This window comes from Gymnogyps californianus, chromosome 7 (assembly GCF_018139145.2).
Source record: "Gymnogyps californianus isolate 813 chromosome 7, ASM1813914v2, whole genome shotgun sequence".
Taxonomy (NCBI): domain Eukaryota; kingdom Metazoa; phylum Chordata; class Aves; order Accipitriformes; family Cathartidae; genus Gymnogyps; species Gymnogyps californianus.
Window position 1 is genome coordinate 19,951,796 of NC_059477.1, and position 23,531 is coordinate 19,975,326.

General features: G+C 42.5%; 2 protein-coding genes across 3 annotated transcripts in view; both read left to right on the forward strand.

Annotated features, from left to right (window-relative positions):
* The window catches only part of WIPF1 (WAS/WASL interacting protein family member 1), a 53,807-nt gene extending 48,375 nt beyond the window's left edge, over positions 1 to 5,432 (forward strand). The window contains 3 exon segments of the mRNA XM_050900236.1: positions 1,364 to 1,576; positions 3,278 to 3,391; positions 4,706 to 5,432. Coding sequence (XP_050756193.1) covers positions 1,364 to 1,576; positions 3,278 to 3,391; positions 4,706 to 4,761 — 383 coding nt within the window. The 3' untranslated portion in view covers positions 4,762 to 5,432.
* Positions 5,433 to 16,259: 10,827 nt separating this feature from the next.
* GPR155 (G protein-coupled receptor 155) overlaps positions 16,260 to 23,531 on the forward strand; it is a 38,279-nt gene continuing 31,007 nt past the window's right edge. The window contains exon 1 of one of the 2 annotated variants that reach the window (XM_050899583.1): positions 16,260 to 16,299. The gene's annotated coding sequence lies outside the window, so the exon portion shown is untranslated. Of the gene's footprint in view, positions 16,300 to 23,180; positions 23,286 to 23,531 lie in introns of those variants that run through there. The other variant, XM_050899582.1, reaches the window with a different exon arrangement.

Genomic DNA, 23,531 nt, shown 5'->3' on the forward strand with positions numbered 1-23,531 from the left:
TCTGAGGCAGATGGTTTTAGCAAATCTGCACTATCTTTCTGCTGGCTTAATAAGTAGAAGGACGTCGTAGCAATAAATTATAAATGTAAACACTCCTATTCTGCAGTGGTTCAATATAGATAGTGGGGTTTAGGTAGGTTTAGAGAGAGAGCAAGCAAAACTATTCTGAAGGTTGCTAAATGCTTCTCATTCTTAGAAACCATTCCCTGAAGGCAAACTTTAGTAATTTGTAAAAAAAGACGGGGGAAAAAAGGAAAAAACCTCACGAAGTACAGCATGTTTCTTGAAGCATGTTTCAATGCTTGTTCCTGGAGACACAATATCTGCTGCTCTCTTTTTCAAAATGCACATCTGTAGCTAGATTGCATCAGGACAAGGAAGCATTTCATAAAAATTAACATAATTGTCAGTTGCCCAACTGTGCCAAACAGAGGTAGTGAGACCTTTGAACAGGCATAGCCTTCCACACCCTCTGCTTCATCTCCTCGTGTCCTAACCATGGGTACCTCTCTCCCTGGCAGCAGCAGCTTTCTTGCCTGTATTTACTGGCTTCTCTCGGAGAAGCGCCCTTCCCCTGCCCTCAGGACAGCCCTGGTCCTGTGTTACATGGGCTGTGCCTTCATATTTGACCTCTCGTGTCACCACGCCAGTTACTCAGATACACAGACACTGAGAATGCCACTCTACATGTGAGGTCTGTTTCCAGTTTAGCGGGAGGTGGGTATGATCCAACTACCGAAAAACCTGGCATGCAGCACATATGTTTATAAATGAGTGAGCTGATGCCGTTCTGCTTAATACTGCCACTCCTGGGCTGAATTCCCCTGTGCGCCACTGCAGACCCTGGCTGTGACACCCACAGGGGACCACCCCTATGGACAAAGAGCCTCTGCGGGTAGCAGAGCTCTTCTGCTACACGTCCTCTTGCCTTGCAATGGTACATGGAAAGGAAATGGGCTATGGTTTGGACCTCCACAATACCCTGAATTCCAGCTGTAACTTCTGCTTGTTTTGGCCAACATAATTTAGAGTGGTTTAAAAGTGCCTTCAAAGACCAGCACCTCTACAGAGGCTTCTGTAGCTGAGGGAAATGGGAATATGGGCACTGAGGTGTATTTATGCTTAGATGTACCCTGCTCCCCTGATCTCTATTCTTCAAATCGGCACCAACTCCCTAGAGAGCCCTGGAGAGCAGGGAAGTGGGTGCTGAGGGCGATTGCCCCTCAGGGCCAAGGGTCCCAAGCCAGCCCACCCTCTCCGGTTTGTTAACGGGAGGCTGTGGGACGCAGGCGGTGGCTTACCACCGGCAGAATAACTCCTGGTGCAAACGGCGTTTGTGTGCTTGCCTCTTGTCTTGCTCCAGGCCCCCTCCCACCACCTCCTCCCATAAGCAGGAATGGAAGCACTTCAAGGGCTTTGCCCGCTACTCCCCAGCTGCCCTCCCGGGCCGGGCTGGACAACCAGAGAGGTGGACCACGACCGCCACTTCCCCCCGACCGGCCGGGCTCGGCAGCGCCGCCGCCACCGCCGCCGCCTTCATCAGCTCTCAGAAATGGCTTCCAGGATTCAGGTGATGGTAAGCCATCCCCCCGGTTGTTTGCCTTTGATAGAGACCGTGTAGTGGCTTTTGGCCTTAATACGTCAAGAAAGGTTTGGGATAGAAGCTTTGTTTGTAGTGCAGACCTTTGATTTCTGACCAACAGAGGTGTCATTTGGGTCTCAATTAACCCTGCCAAGAACAGAGTAAATATGTCATACATAGAGCAGAACTGCGAAGTTGTCAATACAGTCTCCAAAATAACCCTTTGAAAAATAGCCTGAAAAAAAGAAACGTATTCACTGTGGTCTGCTTTGCTACAATACAGAAATAAGGCCTAAGGGGATTGTTCTGACTCTAATACGAATTCAAACCGTAGCTACACTAAGATTCTTTGGAAGTCAGAACAAGTTAGATGATGACTCAAAAGCTGAAAGCTGAAAAACAGATGAGGGAAGAGATTGTCAGAACACTGCTGAAAATGTCAAGTCTCTCTCTTTTGCTAGTGTTTATTGAAAATATGAGGTCCAAGATTGCTGTGTTTTCAGGATTCATCGTGCTTTTCTTTTTAATTGTTTTCTATTTGCAAAGGACAGATAAATCTTTTGGCTAATTATGGGAGGCCAAAATTGGTATTTCTGACATTTATAAGGTTAGAAAAAGCAAGCAGAAAATAAAACTGTAACTCACGCTTTTGAAGCACCTTCACACATCAGATAAGGCAGGTGGGTCACAGACACATTTTTTCCTACACAAGTCATTTGCAGGGTTCAGAACCTGCAGCTCCTTTACACACTGGTTTCTAATTGCAACCATTGGGAGTAAACATCGAAAAACTGGATCCCAGCAAATAAGAACATGTACAACTGCTGGGCAAAACTTACTCAGCTGATCATTACGTTATGCAATAAAATATAACAATATTGCAAGAAAGTTATTGTTGCAAAGTCCTGAAGCAACCAAGTGAAGAAATGACAAAGTTTAAGATAGCCCACACTTTCTTCCTTGGGCCTCCAAATCCAAGTGTAGAACAGAGCTCCATAAACATTTCCTGTTATTTCAATGAAGAAACTAGCTTGCTTTATTCTTTAGAATCCTATAGACTCAGTAAGTATATCAACAGGGACCCTGTAGTCTGAAGAGATATAGTTTCAACTGATGTATTTTTCCATTTTTGACAGTAGTTACATACAGGTTTCTTTGTCATCATAAATTTATCATAATGGCCCCAAATTTTCTTTTTCCTGTATAAAAACTAAGAAAGAAAAAACACTGCTTATAGGTCAGTGTGCTTTTAGTGGTGCTTTTGAGCTCTGTATATCAATGAAGTATGAATATCAGAAAATTCTATACCCAGGAACAAAATACTGTTCTGAAGTAGGAGACACTATGCGTTTCCGATAACATGTATGTATGTATGCATGTGTGTGTTAAAAAAGCAGATCTATTATACATGGAAGGGAACATAGCACTTATTTCAGTGGAATTACGGCCATTTTCCTGATCTGTGATTTTGCGTTAAATGGGCTAAGCGATCAGTTAAAGTTATTAAGAATTTTCATTCTCAAACTAACCTAAAGCATCTTCTTCCCTGACTTCCCAACAGGATGCTGGTTCAATACTCAGCTATGTAAGCATTTTGCAATATAAAACATGTATTAAACATGATGTTAATGTCAATTTACTTTCCTGAAGCTGTGTCACAAAACTAACAAGTAAATTGCGTGGGATTTTTTTCAGATGAATGGGAAAGCAGATTTTCTTTTCATCCTATATCTGATTTGCCACCTCCAGAGCCATATGTACCCGTGAACAGAAGTTATCCCAGTAAACTAGCAAGAAATGAAAGCAGAGGTAAGTTTGTTCCACCTCTGCTGTTGGAATTTTAGCATATCATCCTAAAAACAATATGGATGGGGAAGAGACTGCATGCTGAGGTTTCAAAACTTCTCAGACTAACAGCCTGGTCACCCTTCCCCACCACACAGAAAAAGCTAAAAGCAGGTTCGCAGGCACAAGCCCTCTTAAACTTGTATTTGAGGGGGGAATTGTTTGGTTTTTAAGTTGGAACATGTATTGTAAGAGACCACCTCTGCCATTATAGTCAGCCCTTCTGCTACAGGCAGCCAGAACCACAAAATCCGCTAGGACTTCCTCCTCATTTCCCATCTAAGTTCATGCACAACTCATTTATTCTTGTGCCAACATCATCCTTGAGTTTAGTTATCCTCCTTCCTTGGTGTGTTAAACCCCTAATATTTTTTAAGACAACAGTCATATCCTCCTCTCAGCTTTTGTTTATCTGGGCTGATTAAATCAGGATGTACTACACTCTGCTTCCAAGCTGTTCTCTGATCATCAGGGTTGCTTCTGTATACATTTCAGTTTGATTTTGTCTTTTCCAATCAGTGTTACATGCTGTTCCAATTCAGGTCTCAACCATGTCTTCTACAGCAGCATAAATGTTTCCTATCTTCATTAGTGGTATTTTGCCTGATACACCCAAGGATCAATTTACTTCTTTCACAACCAGTGACATCGGTGGCTCATAGTTATCCTGTAATCATCTGTACACTCAGATGTTTCTCTCTCCTGTTTCCAAATGATGAGGTTTTGGTTTGGAGCAGAAATTCCTGTTAGTCTCTGACTCTTCACTTTGCCCTGTTAGCTTTCATCCCATTTGTATTACTCCACGAAGAAAGGCAAAGTAATATATGCATTTTTTATGTTTCATTTCATGAGTTTGCAATGAAAATCTTCGTGTAGGGAAAAACACGAAGAGCTTTGAAATGTTTCTGTATTTAGAGCTTGCCACTTTCATTGAAATTTGCATGTGTTGCAAGTAGCACTGAGAAGGTATGTGGTCGCATAAAATAGTAAGGCTAACGAGAGCTATCAGTGTGTTTTGAGAAGGGGACAAAGGACTAAAATACATATGCTTTCCAGACATTTGGGGATAGCATTAGTTAAAAACTTTCTTTTACACTGTTTGAAGTTCAGATGTTGTTTAATAAACTAACTGGAAACTCTACAAAGATTTTTTAGTAAAATGGCTAGGCAAGGAAATGAGTAGGTCTTCACCAGTTACTGAATTAATGGCTTGGATGTAAACTCCCACTTTAAAAGAAAGCAGGAGGAGTAAGGCAAAAAACTTTCTTTTTCTTTTAGGTGGCTCTGGCCGAAAAGAAAGAGGTGCCCCCCCGCTTCCGCCTATACCAAGGTGAAATGGGTTCTGGCCCATCCTTGGGCAACGTCTGTTTTCAAGTTTCCTTCGAGTCAGCTCTCCTGTCCACATCATTGGAAAGTTGTCTGTTTTGCTTTATTTCCACTTTTGGCTTGTCAGCTGGAACAAACTTCAGTCTCTATTACAGAAGTAATAGATGCAGCTTATGAACTATCGTTGCTCAAAGCTATAAATTTTATTTGCTTATACTGCAGGCTGTCATGAGAGGCATTTTGTGGACCATACACAACATACATGCATCATGCTTGCTGTGTCCAGCCCTGTCCCCTTGAGAGCTCCACGGGAGGTCTGGCTTTGAATTTAATGAGAGCTGGAACAAAGCTGTTTCATTCACTTTGGGTACAGTGGCTGTAGTATTTGAATGATAAAGTACAATCTATTTTCTGATTAAAAAACAGTTGCTGGAGAAAACCGTGTAGCCAAGAGCCCCCTGGATCCTTCTTTGCATGCCTAACTTGGCCCATCTGCTTCTGCAAGCCATAGACCTACTACCTGGTGACCAAGAGTTCATCCTAAACCTTTTCACTTCAGCTTAGCCAAGCAAATCTTATTTTAAACAATAGATAGCACATCCTGCCCCGAGGATGGAGTGTGTCTGGCCTTGTTTTTATCTGCGGAGAGTCTTCCAAACAAAAGCACAAGTGAAGAATTCAGCAGCATAAAAATATCCTTTTTTTTTTTTTTTTTTTTAATCCCTCTGTCCTTGTTTTTCAATAGTGTTATGCTTTTAGTCACCTAATTCTTTCCTGTTCTGATGTGGACCAACCCACAGTCATCCATGTCCTGGATTATTGTAATGCTCTCTACCTGAGACTACACGCGAAGAGTCCTCAGAAGGTAGTCTTGGTGCAAGTGCAGCAATTATTGTAGTTGCAGGCTCCTTCTGTAAAGCATCGCTAACACCAGTGCTCCACAGACTGCTTTCCAGTTGTTTCTTTGGTACAATTAAATGATGGGTTTTGACTTAAAAAGCCTCCCGGGGCTTAGGTCACAAGTCTCAGAGAGATTGTATTTGACTTGCATTACAGTAGAGCAGCTGAGGTCAAAAATGTGCATAAGTGAAAGCCCTTTGATGTAGTGAAGGAGGTCTGGGGTTTGTGCGTTCAAGTGGGAGCGTCAGCTCCAAAATTTGCTGTCTGCACTGGTTCAAGAGAAATGGGAAGATTTGGCCTTCTGAGTTTACCATGAAGCTTGTCCTTTCAAACTTTGCTGAAAGGAGTCTCTGCAGAGACCTGCAAGGCTTACATTAATAGAAGAGAGAGTAAAGTATTCTAACATTGTGATGACTGGTTAATATTTTAATGGCTTTTGAATTTTGTATATGAGAAAAGAGTTCATTGTATGAGTGCGTTTTACAAATGGATCTAAACGCATATAAAATGCCTTTGGAAATTAAAGGAAGATTATAATTCTGGATTTGAAATATTGCTGCATGATAGGTCTTTGTTAACTGGACTTCTGAAGGTTAGCTCTGAAAAATTTCTCTGTCTCCTCAACAGTTTCTGTTTCTTCAGCGTACTCCTTGGGATCCCTACCAAGCCTGTATCAGCAGCCATGCTTCACAGGGTGTTGCTCAAAAAAAAAAAAAAAAAAAAAAAAAAAAGAAAGAAAAACTGGTCATGTAGGTTAAGAAAATGTTTCTCTAGCATGGGAGACATGATCCTAAGTATGCTCTGCAGCTAGAATGAGGTCAGTCCTTGAAAATCTAGGGAATTTAGCTGAAGAGAGTCTGCACCCCACTGAAGTGTTGGTGTGTAGGGTTTTTTGCTCTGTCAGTTGGCATGGAGGGGCAGATTCCCTTTCTGCCCAACAGCCTGGACAGCCACAGTGAAGGGGATGAGACAGAATTGGATTTGGCCAGATCAAATTTAATTTGGCCTTTTCAGTGTTTGTTTACAAAATCTTGTTAGCTGTGATAGCATTTGATTATGTACCTGTTTTTTACATTTTTATATCTAATGACCTATTTTAAGTTACTATTTATGGTCTTGAACCTGCAATTAAATGCGCAGGCGCAGGGATGTATCTACACCTAATTGCAGGATCGTGGCTGTAAGAGTTTCTTAAACAGATATTAGTGGGACCTCCATGTGACAGGTGCACCTTGGGATCAAACCTAGCGCAATACTGAATTTGTATATGTATTTTATGGATGTCACTTAAACAAAGTGCCTGTCTCTTTGAGATATTACTATGTGAATAGAAGTCCAAATAAGATTTTTAGGATCATAACTTAAAGGATAAATTATTGTATTCATGTTTTTAAACTGAAGCACTTACAACTTCCTAAGGAACAACATTTTGAATTTAAGAATACAATATTTTCAGTACCTTGATCTGCCAAATCCTTATTAATATCCAAATAGCTATGCAGCCAAAAAAAAAACAACCTCCAGAAACTATACCTTTTTTGTAACTTACCTGCTTCTAGCATGACTGTTTTACTTTGAGTAAGTCAATGAAAATGCTGCACATTGTTCTGCCAACTCTCTGCATCATTCAAAATATACTATATTTGATCTTTTGAGCAAGGTTTTCTCACCAGAAATTGTGGACCACTACCAAAGACTTGGCAAACCAGCTTCAGTCTCACTTTAAAATGTGCTGTGTAAAAGGCCCTCAGTCAACAAGCCAAGAAACCTGAGCTGCTTGGGTTTTAGCACTTCTTTGTACTATAGAAACCTCTTCAAAATGGATGTTTGGCATATATGTAAAATAGCTTAACAATGCAGAAAGAGGTTTTTTTTTCACCTAACAACAACTTTACTATTTATACCTTTTGCTATAAAAGTCCCTAGATACATTGCAGAACAATGCAGCATTTTATCATTCAATATATTGCTTCATATATCCGTAGCTATTTACAAGACGATCAGTATTAAAGTATTTATTTCACTATGAAGTGTTAAAAAAGAAGAATACAAACCAGACTGAATCAATGGTGCCTTATGACTTTTTTAGTCAACTTTTCTGTGTCTCACTAGAAAAATTAATAGGCCTTGCTCTTCCAAGTCCTACTGTAAATAGTGCCGACAGTAGCTTTATACAGTGTTTGAGCCAAGTGCTGCTGTTGTAATGTGCTTGGTCTGCTAACTTCAGATTGAGCTCAGTGTTTGGAGAGACTATTGGATCAGTCTTCAGGTGAGGTGTAAGTGGGCACTGGTTAGCCTCACAATCAATTGTTGGTATGGCTCTGGAAATTTAACCCTTTCCCAAAACCAGTGTCTCACGCCGCTGTCCATACAGCCCAACTGACTTCAGCGTGGTTGCATAGGTTATTAGAGGACTAAATTTGATTCACTGCTTGCATATAAGATTTACTGGGTTTGTTTCAATGGCATTGTATTATAAACCTTCACACCTCAAATGATCTTTTTATGTCATCACTAAGACTCGCATTGCATGACAACAGCCACAGATGTTTATTTTTGTTTAATTCAAGTCAGTAAATAAAATGGGAATAACTTTTGTACCATGTGACAATAATTTCTGCTCAATATGTTTGGAAGAAAAGCACATGTTATGTCTGTTATGACTTTCTGCACCAGCCATTGGGAGAAGAGGTCCCAGTGATTAATGTTCAGAGTTGCTAAAGGAAACTCAGCTTCTGATTCAGGAAGCATGTATTTCTGTAAATGAACTACTTCTTAAATAAGGTCGCAAAGTTCTTGTTTAGAAGCCAGCATTTCCCAACACTAAAAGAATCATAAGAATTATTATTTTTTTCCTGCAAGACTGAACTATTAAAGAAGTTCCTTAAATTGTCACTTAAAAAACTGGATGGTAGTTTCTCCTTGCAGCAACAACTGTTTACATGTCACTTGTAGAAGTAGGTCTGTGTTGGAGCAGAGGATGAGGGAACTAAACTGCTATTGTGCTTCACATATATTGTAACACAACAATTTTCTGTGCAGAAGTATGGAAATAGAAAGGGTACTTTTTGCCTTGGAAGCAAAGAATGGAGTTGAATGATCAAACTGGGATTATTTCAGGCAGAATGTCAAATGTCAAGAGACCTAGAGACGGCCCCTCAGCCACAGGCCGCTGGAAAGGAGAAGACTGCTCAAAGAAATAAAAAACAACTGGCTGAATGTTGCTATCAATACTAGAGTACAAATTACGATATAAAATGTGCATGTATGTAATACCACATCACAATAGTGTGAACACTGTTGTCTCACAGTCAGGTGCGAACAACCTGTTATGGCGGTACATTGACCCTGTATAACATATATTATATGAACTCTAATCTTTCAAATGGTATTCACCAGAAAATAAGGAGAATCTCTTACCCAAGATATCCGGTAACACATTAAGTGTAGCTACTTCATGGAATGGTTCTTCGTGTACATTGGGAGAAAACGGGGATCTTGTAGCCTGTCAGGTAGAAGTATCTGGACCACTCAGTTAAGATGTAAACCTGGAGCACTGGCAGAAAGGGGAGTGTTGGAGTTACTCAGCAGAAGCAGAGCACATGTATATGTTCTCAGTGAGTGAGTATGCGGCAGGTAGGTAGGCAGACTAAAAGAAAAAAATGGAAACCGCATGTCTTAGAAAAGGGAGTAACCCTTCAGTATATTGCCATTTTGAAATACAGTTTGTCTGTGATAAATGTTCTTTAGTGTAAACTAATGCATGCAAAGGAAGACCTCTAAATTTGGACTTCCAAAGCCACACAAGACTATGAAAGAGAGCAAAACATAACTTAAAACATAGGCTGAGCAGAAAGTAACGTGTTTTTATCAGATGCTTAAAGTTTGAGCTTTTTATAAAATATTAATCTAGTTCTGTGAATATTTTTTTGCTTAACATTTATTTTGTATGTGATTTTGTTCTCCTTATTTTTCTGTCCTATGCCAAATAAATTTTACTTTTATTTAATTGGTGGTGCAGACTGTTACATTGAGAACAACCACGGTTGCTCCCTTGACAGAAACACACGTCGGCTTTAGCAGGAGCGTAACAGCGAGGCTGGCGGGAGCTGGGGCGGGTTGTTCTCCTCCCCTCCTGCCTGCCATTGCACAGCAGCACAGCGGTAATGCTCAGAGGACTTTGGGCCTTCATACAGCGAAGATTAGACACCTGCAGATAAGGACAAATAATGAGTTTAGTTTAGGATAAAGAATAATTGAAAATCTGTGGTCAGTGACGCTGTACTTGTAGATGGCTGTTGTGTGAGCTCTGGGCATTGGCTCTTGGCAAGGCAAGCTGGGCACTTGCCATGGGGAGATGACATGGAAAATCACTCTAGCTAAGCACAGATTTTTGTTCCTCTTATCTCCACTCACTAGGCAGAAGGCTGCGAGAGCATATCAAACAAATGAAACCCTCCTTTTGACTTTGGAGCCCTGTTCTCGATCTTGGATGTTAACCTTTTCAGATAATTTGGACCAGGTTCATCGCAGACAGGCCCTTTGATAAAAGTCTAAAGGAGGCTCAAATTCAGGCTGCACTTCCAGCTTCTCCTCAGAAATTAGAAAGGTCATTTAAAACCCTGAGCTAAAAAGCTCTATGCTGTAACTCACCTATCTTGCAAAGACTTAAGCAGCAGGTTTCCTCTTACACAGATGGTGGATCCTTTGACATCTGTGGGGACCGCTTGTCGATACTTTCATTTTACAGACTGACTGGGACAGAGACCTCGACTTTCTTAAAAGGCCACAGACGCTCATGGCTCAGATGTAGCCCAGAAGCCCACCGGTCCCGGTGCCTGGGCTATAGAAATAGAAGAGCCACGACAGAGGGCGGGGGCTGGGAGTTTGTGACCTGTAAAGGAGCTGGCTCAGCAGGCTGAGAGACCTTTGTTTGCAGATCTTAGTGGCAGCAGCCTTGAACGAGAACTCGGAGGTACGAACCTAATGATCAGCTAGTAGGGCTGTCTATCTCATGTTTTACCAAAGGAAACATGGTTCTTTCTGGTTTTCAAGAAATTAAATTACTTGCTTGACTTCGGGAAGAGGGAACTGAACTGAGCATGCTGTGACCTAGTCATAACCACAACATAGTCCTTCCTCCATTTAACTCAAAAATTGCTTTAAAGTAAACCCACAGACTACACTAAGAGTTCTGACTGCTCCCTGCAGTTGCAGGAAGGCTCACGTGTTGCACGCAGCGCACACAAAAATATCCAGCCCCTTTGATCATGGTTCAACAATTTCCAATGCCCTTCCTGCCTTGTATGCACACGCTGCTCCCTTCTGCCCTCTCACCTAGTCTGACTCTGTTTTGCATTGAAAATAGTAAATTAGTCCTAACCAATTATCGATTTGGGGGCTAAATGTTGGCCCATATATCTCTGTACAACAATTAATGTATTATTTAGGTTAACTAACGGAATAGATCAAGAGCCTTCAGGATTTGTTTTTCTCTGGCTAACAGCAAGTATAATGAGCAATTCTTAACAGCTGTTTCTGCTATCTTATGGTTCTCTGAGAACTACCCAAATATGTAACGTGACGTAAGCTTGATTCCAAGTTTCATTTTCTGTTACACTCTTAGAGGTCCCATACATTTCATTTTATACATAATGAAACTGTGTGGTTTACACTTTTAAAAGAGCTCATCCTTTTCACATGTTGAATAGGACTTTCTGTAATCTTCCTAAAAGGTTCATACTTACTCTTCCAAGCTGCGAGGGTCCAGTGCATACAGCGGCATGCCAACTTTAAAATCACGTAATTTTTTTTTCATAAGCAAAAATGTTTCTCCCCATACACGTGAACTTCTGTCTACAAACAGAGCTGTGCCTGGGCTCCACTCCCCCTTTCAATTATATCACAATAAAAATTTTGCACAGCACGTGAGGGCCTCGGTAACCTTTTCTGTGCCCTGCTGGTTGTTACGCCTTTGGGGTATCTGTGCTGCTTGGTCTATGTGTGTTTACAAAAATACAGACTGCTAATCAAAAACTTTGGAGAAGCATAAAAGTAAACAGGATGGCACTTTGTCTCCACACTGTAGATATTGCAGCAGCGCTGGGAAGAAAAAGCAATATGAATAATTTCTGTTTCTAATGTGAGCTAGTAAAAGCCTCTGAACACACAGATTACATCCACTGACAAATGTACAGGTCCTATAAAGACACCTCTGAGCAGAATGATTGCTTCACATTGTAGGGTGATGTACTTGACTTCATCAGTAATAACTTGTCTTTTCCGTAACTCCTGAAAGCATTCCTCTAAGAATTAATTAATGCTGCCATAAGTCTCAGAAGATGCTCATCTGGCGACTCCCTCCCATTGCCTTTCTTGTGCCTAGGAAATCTCCCAATACACACTTCGTTAGACCAGTCATTTGCATCCTAGCAATGAAAGTGCACTCTTCCTGTGTAGCAGACCCGTGGTAAGCAGCCCTGCTATCACTTCCCAAAACGAAGCAAAACTGCTTGTTGTCTATCTTACAGCCTCCAAAGGCTGCAAGGTGGCAGCTTAATGGAAAAGACAATGTCTCAGTTGTGTTAAACTTTCAGTTTCAATGGTCAAAACTCTCTGGGAAAGACTGCATAATGGATTACATCTGTAGTGGATTTTTCAGTTGTTAAAAAAAAAAAGCTACTGGTTTATTCTGTTCTTTCATAGGTAATGGAAACAGACATTTAGATGTTAAAATTTTGATACCCAAGGATCTTCATTTCAACAGAATTAGGACACAATCATTTGAAACAGTTATGAGCCTGCAGACTTTTGTTATTTCCTGCATTGGCAATCAGGCTCTTAACCTATCTAAAAATTTCAGCAGCGGTCCAGGTACAGAAATAATCCTGAGGAAAGGATGACTGACACAAAAATACTTTGATTAAAACACAGAGAATAAATTGGGTGGCTGCTGCTAATGCTACCTGTGTCCAACATCAATCTGTCTCCTGAACAAAAACGTCAGTTCAGATAAGCACTACTTCAATCTTAAAACACGTATTTATGGCTGAAGATACAGCTTCTGCAGAAGCTACATTCAAAATGTAAAATAGAAATCTATCATGAATGCTGTCCATATGATATTGTCAAACTTTCTCCTCCACTACAATAGGGCACTTTTTAATTTTCATAATTTTCCCTCTCTGTTTTTACCATTCTTTTTTTCTTCCTCAAATAAAAAAGTTATTTCTTCAAGAACTCTAGGGTTTAGCCTAGATAAATACCTTTCTCATTTTGAATATGGGACTGTTCTTGTTATTTAATTTTTTGCTAGAATACAGCAGAAATCTCTGCCTAAGCACCTCTAAGGTAAAGGCAGGCAGAGAGGCTGAGGCCGGAGGGGCTGTTGGTTGCTGTTCATCCTTCCTCTTGCCAAAACAGGAACCATTGATCCCTCCCTGCAGCCGGGGCAGGGCTTATCACTGTGCAACTCCCTTTTCAAAACCATTCCCTTCCCAAAGGGGACCACTTTGGCTACCTTTTGAATTACCTGTGTGCAAAACTGTTCAGCTCCAAGCTCGTGCGAACACTGTACATGATAAGGTGCATAACCAATTCCCTTCTGAAAATGTTACTGTGTTCACGCAAAGATGGGTGTTTAGGCAGTTATCTCACATCCTACCCAACCTGAAGGAAACATTCATGTATACAGGGCTGTGAAAATGAGTCTTTCCTGTCCTTCTCCAATCTAGCAGAAATTTTAGTAAATTCAGAGTTACTGGTAAGCCCTTGCGTGCCTTGTTGAGCAGCAGAGCCCGTGTGGCTGAAGGCCAAGCACTCTGAAGCCGTGAGAGCAGAAGGTGGCTGAAGCACTCAGAGCGCTTGTGAAGAGAGCAAGGTAGAAGCTATGGGTGAAAGCCTAGGCTTAAACCCAGCCTCTGTCATATGTGTGTTCATACTGGAACTAGGGTAACCTCGTAAATAATGTCCATTGTGCTGCTTGTCAGAGACTGCAGAGCCCATTAGTACTTTCTGTGCTGCCTGAACGCCAGCCCTTACTGCAGACTGCTCAAATCCTTCTGTTGAGGTTTTTTTTTTCCTCCCTGTTTAAAATAGAAACTTTCACTTCTGCTATTTGGCCAGGAGCTTGGGTTACTTATGAAACCCAGGAACCTTTGTTTGAAAACATACAGATATCCTGTTCGTTTCCTCTAAATATATAGTTTATTCTCCTCAACTGTGCCTGCAGGACTGCTGCTGTGCCTTCATCCAAACGCCTATCAACTGTGGGGTTGGTGTGTTTGCTCCGGATTATTGCTGATTTAAAAACAAAAGTCCTGCTGTGTGATTTAAGAGAATTACTACATACCCTCTATGTCAGGACCTTCATTCCTCCCACTCATAGATGTACTGGCCGCTTGTGTAGCAGGGGGGGAGAGGAATTGTAAATCCATTTTTTAGCTGCAAACATTTCTAATATAAGTCTAAGTACAAGCACGCATCAGAAAATGAGAAACCTTGTATGTTTGTTTTTAACTAAGCAGGTGAGAATAGGTATGATGCACCTCCAGCCTAGGAATTTCTCTTTGTGCTGAGAAATACTCTGCCTCTGATGCAAGACAAGCTTTGTGTCCTGTAGGTTACCTAAACTTTGCTTTTGAGGCAAGCAGAGGCTCAATACATTATGGAAGAGCATGCTAGACAGTCAATTAACAGCAAGAACACTCCCTGCAATCATTACCAGGGAATTTTATTTTAAACACTTATTTCTAGAGCTCTCTTGTTTTATTTTTTTTAACCAGCTTTTATTTCCCCCCCCCATTTTTGTATAGAGAATTATTTCTTTTTATGAAGGGCTCTAGTTTCCACAGCAGAAGACAATTATGAGGCCAAACGGCGCAGCTTGCCAAGGCGTGCTGAAGCGAATGGGTGAAACGAGGGCTTCCCCGCACCGCAGCGGGCCGAAGGCCTCCGTCCCGCGCAGCGGGTGTGGGCACCGGGCTGCGAGCGCTGACTCAGTTGCAGCCGCTCATTTCAAAACCACCTTTGCTGGCTGCATTGGCAGCGTGACGGTGAGCTCCGTGAGCCAGCCGGCTTGCCGACTAAGCGCCTTGTCTTCCTCTTCCCGCTCCCTTTCGGCTTTGACTCCCTGGCTCCGTCGGGAGTTAGCTGCCTGGATGTCTCTGCCCGGTGGCTGGCTGGCGGGCAGGCCGGGCAGCCGCGTGGCACGTCGGAAGGCGGGCGCTAGGTGGCACTTGGGGCTGCTTGCCTTCGTTCCGCGCCGCCCGGCCGGGAGAGCGTCCGTGAGGTCGATGCCGAAACTCCGGGGCGATGCCCACTGGGAATGTTTCGCTACTGTGTCGCTGCACGTATGAGAAGCAATCCGTAAGCTGTGGTCCTAGCGTTTAACTATCGACAGTTGTGATTGATGGCGTGGGTTTGGTTATGAGCATATGGCAATGTACAGTTCATCATTTTAGCACCACTACGCACCGTTTCACTGTTGGCGCAGCAGCACGTTCACTCCGGACGTATACGGCCTGATCCTCCGTGCAGTTACACAACTCTTAGGCAAGTAAAATTCCAGTATTGGCATAAAAATGATGCAACAGAATAACAGGTCTGACTCCACTCTGTTTCAGTTCAACCGAAAGCAGCATGCTATCAGACCTAAACAAATCAAGTCTTTAACAAATAAAGTTTAACTGCAGCTGGAGAAGAAGGTAAGAATTAAAACGAAATACCTTTTTGATTGAAAACGTCAAGAGGAAGTAACAGTTGTAAGAAAGCCACTCTGACAATATATCAGTCTTAAAACCAATATTTACTCAAATATTTAACAGAAGAAAGGAATTCCGTTGTATTGTGAGTCAAAGAAATAGAAAACACAATCAGTCTGGCAATCCGTATGATATTGAAATATTGGCCGTGAATTTAAATGAAATGCCGAATTGCTGAACATTATCAGGAAAAGGTACGAGGAAGAAACTATGTCAGGGAAGAATCTGTAGGTTACAGATGGAGAGGTATGAAAAAAGTATAGACACAGTAGCTTTATGCAGAAGAATTCAGGAAGAAGAGGGTGTATTAATACGCTCCTGTGACAACGTGACAGAAAGGATTGAATGTTATAGCAGTGGTGAAATGAAGAAGAAATAAATGAACAAAAACTACTGGATTTCTGCCAAAGGAGACAATACACTGCAATCAATACATTTGTTGGATAACATTTAAACTGTGTTCCTGTTAAGTAATAAATAGTGGCTTGAAAAATGGTGGGATATGATGTGATCACAAATGGAAACTTAGTAAGTGGAGAGAGTTTACAGAGATTTGGGTCGTGTTCTGAAAATATTTCCAAAGCTTTTCATTTGTGATGCCAAAATTGGTTTTGTGGTTGGTTGGTTTGTTTTGGGGGGTGGGTTGCTTGGTTGGGTTTCTGTACCGATCGGGTGTTTGCTGAATAAGCAGCAGGTGCAGCAGATCACACAGCAGAAACAGCTTATTTAATCAGCACAGCTTGCTTTAACACAGTTTTCCTGAGCAAAGCAGCATTTACTGACTTGTGTGCAATACTGGTAACTCTTCCATTTTTTTGTTTTGGAGGAATCAGGCTGAATTTGAGTACTCTTACAGTGACTGAGCAGTAACAGTACTGAGAACATGTAAGTAACAAGCTACCTATGTCAAAATGAATGAATGTGTTTTCTTAGGTCAGGAGCGAGCTGTAAGTCTTATGCCCTGTTCTTAATAATTTCACCACATATTGTTAGTCATGTGGGTATGTGAAAATGTAAAAAAATATTTTAAGTGTCTACATACAGTAGATACAGCTCTAACCATAATATGAGGCAAATGGACGAGACTTGATAATTATTTTCCAGATAGAGCATTTGAAACCGCTATGTTAAAATAGTGATTTCTTTGCGTGATTTTTGCATGTTTTTTTTTAAATTTATACATTTAGGAGGTCTCTGCAATGTTGTTTTGTCTCCCCTGAAAGCAATTTCAGAAAAAATCTCATAGTATTGAAATCATATGGGGCTATTCTGAACTTTACTGAATTCAGTGGAATCTAATTTGAACTTTTTTTCTTTACTTTTTGCTTTAGAGAGGTGAATTTCACCATGCAGGACGTTTACTGTGCTTGCTTACAAAACCAGTCCATTTCAACAGAACTGAACATACATAATTATTGCTGAAGTTTTAGTTTGACTTTCTGCAAGCTGACTGCATTAGCTTCCCGTCTTTTCTTTTGGCAGATACAATATTTTGAAGACTATAATTGCACCTACAGCTCTGTGGCATACCAGTAACACATGCCCTTGTCTCAGCCACAGAACAAAGTGGGAGTGAGTACAGTACAATAAACATGGACTTTGCAAAACCAGCTTGAATGTACACATTGTCTTACAAAAGATACTATACCAAAAATACCAATTAAGTTCTCGTAACCAACACAGATAATGAGGGGTACTACTGTGAAACTGTAGATGAGCAGATAAATAGCTTTCTTGAGAAGGAAGATGTTTTACAAAAGTGTTCCAAGGTAATCAAAGTGAATGTAAACATCCAGTGCATCCCTCAATTTCTGCGTTAACAAGCTTCAAGCTTATGGGTAACAGCATCTGGCTAGGCGTTCTCCCAGTCTCTGGGTCAGATAGCTCTCGGACACAGATGCTGGATTTTTCATGGTGTTTAAGCCCCAAAAGTTTAGGGAATTCTTTCATGGGACTGTTAAGTGGTTTCCCTTTGACACCCCCCTCCAGAGAAGAAATCCAGGGGCCTATTGCCTGATTAATTTTCTTCAGGTTTCCCTTGTTGCTTAACTGCCTCATCAAACATAGGTATATTGTAAGCTATAGTTTATTTTCCAGTAACCATGTGAGTCAGTGTAAGTGATCAGACGCATCTAGATACAGATAAGCACTTCATGTTCTTCCTGAACATCCTACGCACAACTGCAAGAGAACAGACATTAGAAACCAACAAACTTTCCGAATCCTGAACTACTTTTTTAGATAACCAAAGTTAGACATGCATTTTCAGATGGAGTCAGCTAAGAAAATGTAACAGAGGTTGAGCACGAGTCCCTGCCTTGCGCATTATATCGTCCATTTACTTGTTAAGCGATGAGCGGTATGAGAACAGTACTTCTTCCAGTACTAGAGTTACAAGGCCACGTTGTATGTAGGCATAACTCCAATTTTCATATAAAAGTTGGCTCATTGTCAATAACCAAGGAGCACTGAGTAAGTATTTTTCCTGTAATTGAATATTAGAAGATTATCTAAGAAGCGCTAGTCTCTCCACCCATTGTTGTAATTACTGTGTTAGTAAGATATTTAGATTTTTCCATGCTGTTGAAAACTAGGTGCACAGCTGTCTGGAAATCGCCCTGAGATTATACCTCTAGATTTCCAGACGGATTTCATCCTGATGCACTTGCCAACATTCTTGCTGTCTGCTCATCCTCTGTATTCTTATTTCTGTCTATTCTTTGAAAAGTAACTTTTTTGTAATATCCTACTGAGAGGTTATTCAGAGAGATGTTGGTGCTACATTCTCAATCGATAGTGCTGCTTTGAAGCTCACCTGGCACTTCCTATTATAAGGCAGTGTTGTCTTTCAGTTATCACCATACCCTAACAATTTGGCTACAACGTCCATGCTAGCTCTCTGACTCTTTCTAGAAAAAAACACCATTACTTTTAGTATTTTCAGAAACAAACTGGAGAAATGTACTTGCTTACAGTAAATTCTGGAGGGCTTTTCTTCAGAATACTCCAGCATTTCAGGCTTTGCAACAAGTGCTTGCAGTTTACCAGTAAAGTAGCCTTCACATCAAGTACAAAGATACATTTGTGATCCCCTGAAAATCTGTCCAAATTGGCTTAGTTGCATGCCTTTGAAAAATATGTTTGCATGTGGTCACTGCTAGATCTTAAAAGCTAAATTATCTGAAGCCTGTTCTCATCAAGAGAGTTAAGCCTCTCGCAGCTCCTGTGTGGGGCCAGCCTGTGTATGTGTAATTGTCGTAGGTAAATGAGCACGATGAAAGCCACGGGTCAGCAGGACGACTCCTGTAATGGTTGCTCCAGCTGCTTTTCACTGGTTGAGCTGTTGCCCAGATCAAAAAGCAGGAACTGACTCTCCCATACACTCCATTGACTACTTTGGTGGCACATAAATGGATGGAAACATCCGATTTGAGTGAAAACAGAACAAAAATCAAGGGGGAAAGCAGTTCATGATTATGTAATGGGTGGTATGGGAATTCTCAAGAGGATCAAATTAAGATTTTGGGGACAATTTTCAGTTTTACGTTTATTTAGTAGCTATTGGAAAGCTTGGCTTTGCAATACCAGTAACGGTGTTTTCTGTGATCTGCAGTTAAACTGCTGAAGTTGAGGTGCCAGTGGTGGAGGATAGCTGTGATCAAGAGCTGATGGACTGTATAAATCTGTCCTCGCAGTAGTCCGTAGATAAAAAACTTGCCTCTCCCGTATGTTAGTCACACTATTATAGCTATGGTCATTGCTAGTCCAAATGTTGGGTTTTTTTATTAATGTAGGGGGTCTTTTTGATGTTTCTATAAGTTGGGTGAAACTCCATGAGAACTGGTGTCCATGACTGTCACCCTTAGCTTACAAATATCTTAAAAGGAAAGTAGACTCTATTACAAACCCAGGGTGCTGGAACACAAAGAGGTTCCACCCAAAACAAAGGTACATTCAAGGCCAGAGAAGAACATGCGGCTCAGAAAAAGTCTACAGAGCTTTGATTAAGTATTGGGGGAGCAGGGAGGAGGTGTCGAACAGTGAGATGATACTGTCCTTTGCTGTTCTGGGAAGCAGGACTTTGTACAGTCTTTGGGAATATGCAGGAGTATCCTGTGTATTCGGTACTGCATTAGAAAGAATTTTTGACTCCAACATTAAGTTATCATTGCTAATTATCCAGGTCAAAAGATGCTAACAAACTGTGTTCCTAACAGTTCCCAAACAAGTAGAGAACTGGTCCTTTAATCCAGTGTTTTAGTTACTCATGGTGCTGTTCTGGTGGTACAGTCTGGTTAATAAAGATTTCATGCTTCTTAACAGGGTATGGGGTCAAACCCTAGTGCTCTTCTCTGTTCAGCTCAGAAATGGCTGCATGTCAATGACAGATAGTTGCTAGGCTGCTTATAATATGTTTTTAAAAAAATTAAAATCTTCAAGAGGAAATATGCTATATTAAGTCCTAATTATTTATTTCTGTGCATATAATTTTCCCTTATTTTTTCTTAGACAGCAGCTATAATTCACACAACTGTCTTTAAATAATTAATCTAAATTTAAATAGAATTTCATTGGGTTTTTTGTATTTTTTATCTCATCATGTGCCTTTGGTACTATGATTTCGTACTTTTGAGTATTTCCATTCCTTGGTGTCCCCCTAAAGAAAATGCAAGACTCAGGTCAAGTGTACTTTCCTGATCTAGGAACATGTACATGTGTCCTGGTTTCAGCTGGGATAGAGTTAAATCTCTTCTTAGTAGCTGGTACAGTGCTGCGTTTTGGATTTAGTGTGAGAATGATGTTGATAACACGCTGGTGTTTTAGTTGTTGCTAAGTAGCACTTATCCTAAGTTAAGGATTTTTCAGTTTCTTGTGCTCTGCCAGCAAGCAGGTGTGCAAGAAGCTGGGAGGGAGCATGGCCAGGGCAGCTGACCCAGCACTAGCCAAAGGGATATTCCATACCATAGAACGTCATGCCCAGTATATAAGCAGGGGGGAGTTGGCCGGGGGGGGGCGGATCACAGCTCTGGCATCGGTCAGCGGGTGGTGAGCAACTGCATTGTGCATCACTGGGTTTTTTTTTTTTTTCCTTTTTTTCCCTCCTTCTCTTCTTTTTTTGTTATATTCCTTTTCATTACTATTATTATTTAATTATTATTATTGTTGGTATTATATTTTACTTTAGTTATTAAACTGTTCTTATCTCAACCCATGAGTTTTACCTTCTTTCCCGATTCTCCTCCCCATCCCACTGGGAACGGGGTGGAGAGTGAGGGAGCGGCCGCGTGGTGCTTGGCTGCTGACTGGGGTTAAACCATAACAACATGCTAGAACTGAGATGGAAATACAGCCCTCTCTCCTGTAACTGCTCATCCCCTGGAAAATCATGCTGTTGGTTCATGGATATCAATAGCAATCAATGAACAGCCTATCCAGCCAAATTTATGCTCTTGTAAAATAATGCACTGAAGGATGATCATATTTGAAATACTTTATTAAATGCTGAATCACTAGTGATCTTTTTAAGAGGAAGAAATGAGTTTAAGAGAAGGGAAGGCATAAATTCTTACCAAGATTTCTTAGTACAGTCTGGTACGCCTCCCTTGCTACTCCCCAGAGCATGTCCCTCTAAGGCATGTCACTTCTATAGGGAAGAGTGCAAGACAAGAAAGCCAAAAAATCTGAAAGATCCCCTTATACCGAATTTCCAAAAACTAATCCAAATCCGTTTCAAAGTGGCCTTTGTCAGGTGCCAAACAGAGAAACTTTAACATTGAATAAATTAATAAGAGTCTTCTTTATTAGTGTTTACATCAAAAAAAGTCTCACCCTAACGTTACAGCAAGTGAGTGTTACCCAACAGGCAGTACCACCCTTCCAGCGATAAACATACGTTTGTTGGCATGGCTTTCATACAACCCCTCACTGGTCTTTCACTTGGGCTGTGTTGGCCCAACATAGGGACAGGAATGAGAGGCAGAGAGGAGACAGGCACTGACTTCTGCATCAGCATTGCTGTTGAATGTCAGTTGGGGTCTGTATTAAGTGTATACATTTTTAATGCAGCAACACAAAAATTAACTCTAAGCATCAGTACCTTTAAATTAAAATGAAAGCAGACATACAATATCAACAACATAGTACCTTCTAAAAGTTTCCAACAGTCATTTTTATCCCCACAAGTTTCTACCCCTGTCTGCATTCTTTATGGGATTTTCTTAACCCTTTTCTGGCCTCTCATTTAATTCCCTTAAGTGTTATTTTTGTTGTTACTACTGATATTGCTGCTCTTAATATATAGTATCTGATTTGTTTCTGGTAAGGTTCCTGTAAGTGTTGTGACAGTAGACCGTGGAAACTGAACCAACTATGGGCGAATTTATTAGATCGTATCTGAGACAGCGCTTCATAAATTGTCAATCACATACATCTTTTTTTTGGTTGAGATAGTTCTCCTTTCCCCTGTGTTTTGGTCTCCTCTGGATGTTACATGAAAGGGGAAGAGGAACAGTTCTTTTTTTTGCTTGAAGTTCCCAGTTTGGAGGGGGAAACTACTGAGCACACAGACTCTGGATGGCATCACATCTGCCAGGAAAGCTCGCTCACTCCAGTTAGGACACCTATTGCCATATGTCTGCCACACTTAACAAATAAGACAAGCTGGTTTGGGTCAAATAAACCATGGAAGAAAGTATACAATAGATAGAATTTCACACTTGCTGTCTTTGCGGCAGCAATATCTGGCTCAGTTCCTAGAAAATGGGCAGCTCGAACTGCTGTCTCCTCAATTGCATTAAAAATGGGAAGCCACGAGAAAGCTGTATCCTCTTTTTCAGCAAGAAAATCTTTGGCTATTACCAGCTTTTAGTTTTTACTGGGGAAATCATTGACTGTCTGACCAGCCTTGGGGAACCGATGCCATGTGGAAAACACGGCATTTTGTTTCAGGTTTTGTTTCTAAGTGCTCTAACTGCTAAAAAAGCTGAAATTAGTGTAGAAAGTTCAGGGATCAGGGCTGCCCTCACACCGGGCAGGAAGGCTGGGAGCCAGCCCCGCTATCGGCCCGTGCCGGGCTGAGGGCGGCAGCCCTGCCTCGGGCAGATAAATGTCGGTGAGCCCCGCACTGGCCTCTGCTGAAGTCGGGGGCTGTGTTTTGCCCCACATGGGTGAGTGGAGGCTCTGCCCCGAGCCTCCTTACCCCCGCCGGGAGGCAGCGCCTCGCCGCTAGACCGGGGCCTGGGCCCGGGCCCGGCTGAGGGCAGGTGGCGGCAGGGAGCTCGGTCTGCCCCGGGGAGAAGCCGGAGGCGGCCGGAGCTTGTTCCGCTCTCGCCAGGGAAGGCGGCTCCCGCAGACCGGGAGAAGCCCTCGGGGTAAAGGACGCGGCGGGGGCTACGCCGCACCCGGGCCGCCCTGCCGCCCGCCGCCGCGGACGGCTTCGCCCGGCGGCGGACGGTCCCCGCCGCGCACCGCCGCCATCTTGCGGCTGATCCCTCCCCCCCGCCGGCGTCCGCCGCGCAGCGCTGCGCCCCTGCCCGCCCGCAGCCCGCCCGCGGGCCCTGCACGGCGCGGCTGGGCGCCGGGCCGGGACTGGCCTCGGGCGCACGGGGCGAGCGGCGGCGGGGGGGGGCGGTGCGCGGCAGCGGCGCTCCCCCCGCGGCGGAGGCCCCGGGGCCGGCCCCGCCGGGTGCTGTGCCGGCTGCGAGTGCCGGGCTGTCGCTGGCGGGGCGGGCCGGGGCGGGCCAGGCCGGGCCAGCCCTCCCCTCCTGGGCCTTGGTACCGGCGGCCTCGGCCTTGGAGAGGTTCTCAACTTGGCAGAGTGCAAATCCTCTATACGTACCCTTGTGCGGAGGCGCCTACCAAAAGCCAAGTAGGTAAGCTGCCCGCTCCTTCCCCCGACTTCTGGCTTTGTTTTCTAATGAGACAGCTGTCACGGAGGACCGTGCTGGTTTTTTTTCTCTCTCTCGGGTGTTTTTGGGTGAAAATGCTGCATGCTCGGTAGCTGGGGTGACCGTGGAAAGGAGAGCAGTGATGGGCAAGAAAGGGGCAGGCGAGAGGCGTTTGTTTTGTTGTGGCTTTCTCACTGTAAGTCAAAGGATGTTTCATCCCTATTTGGCAAG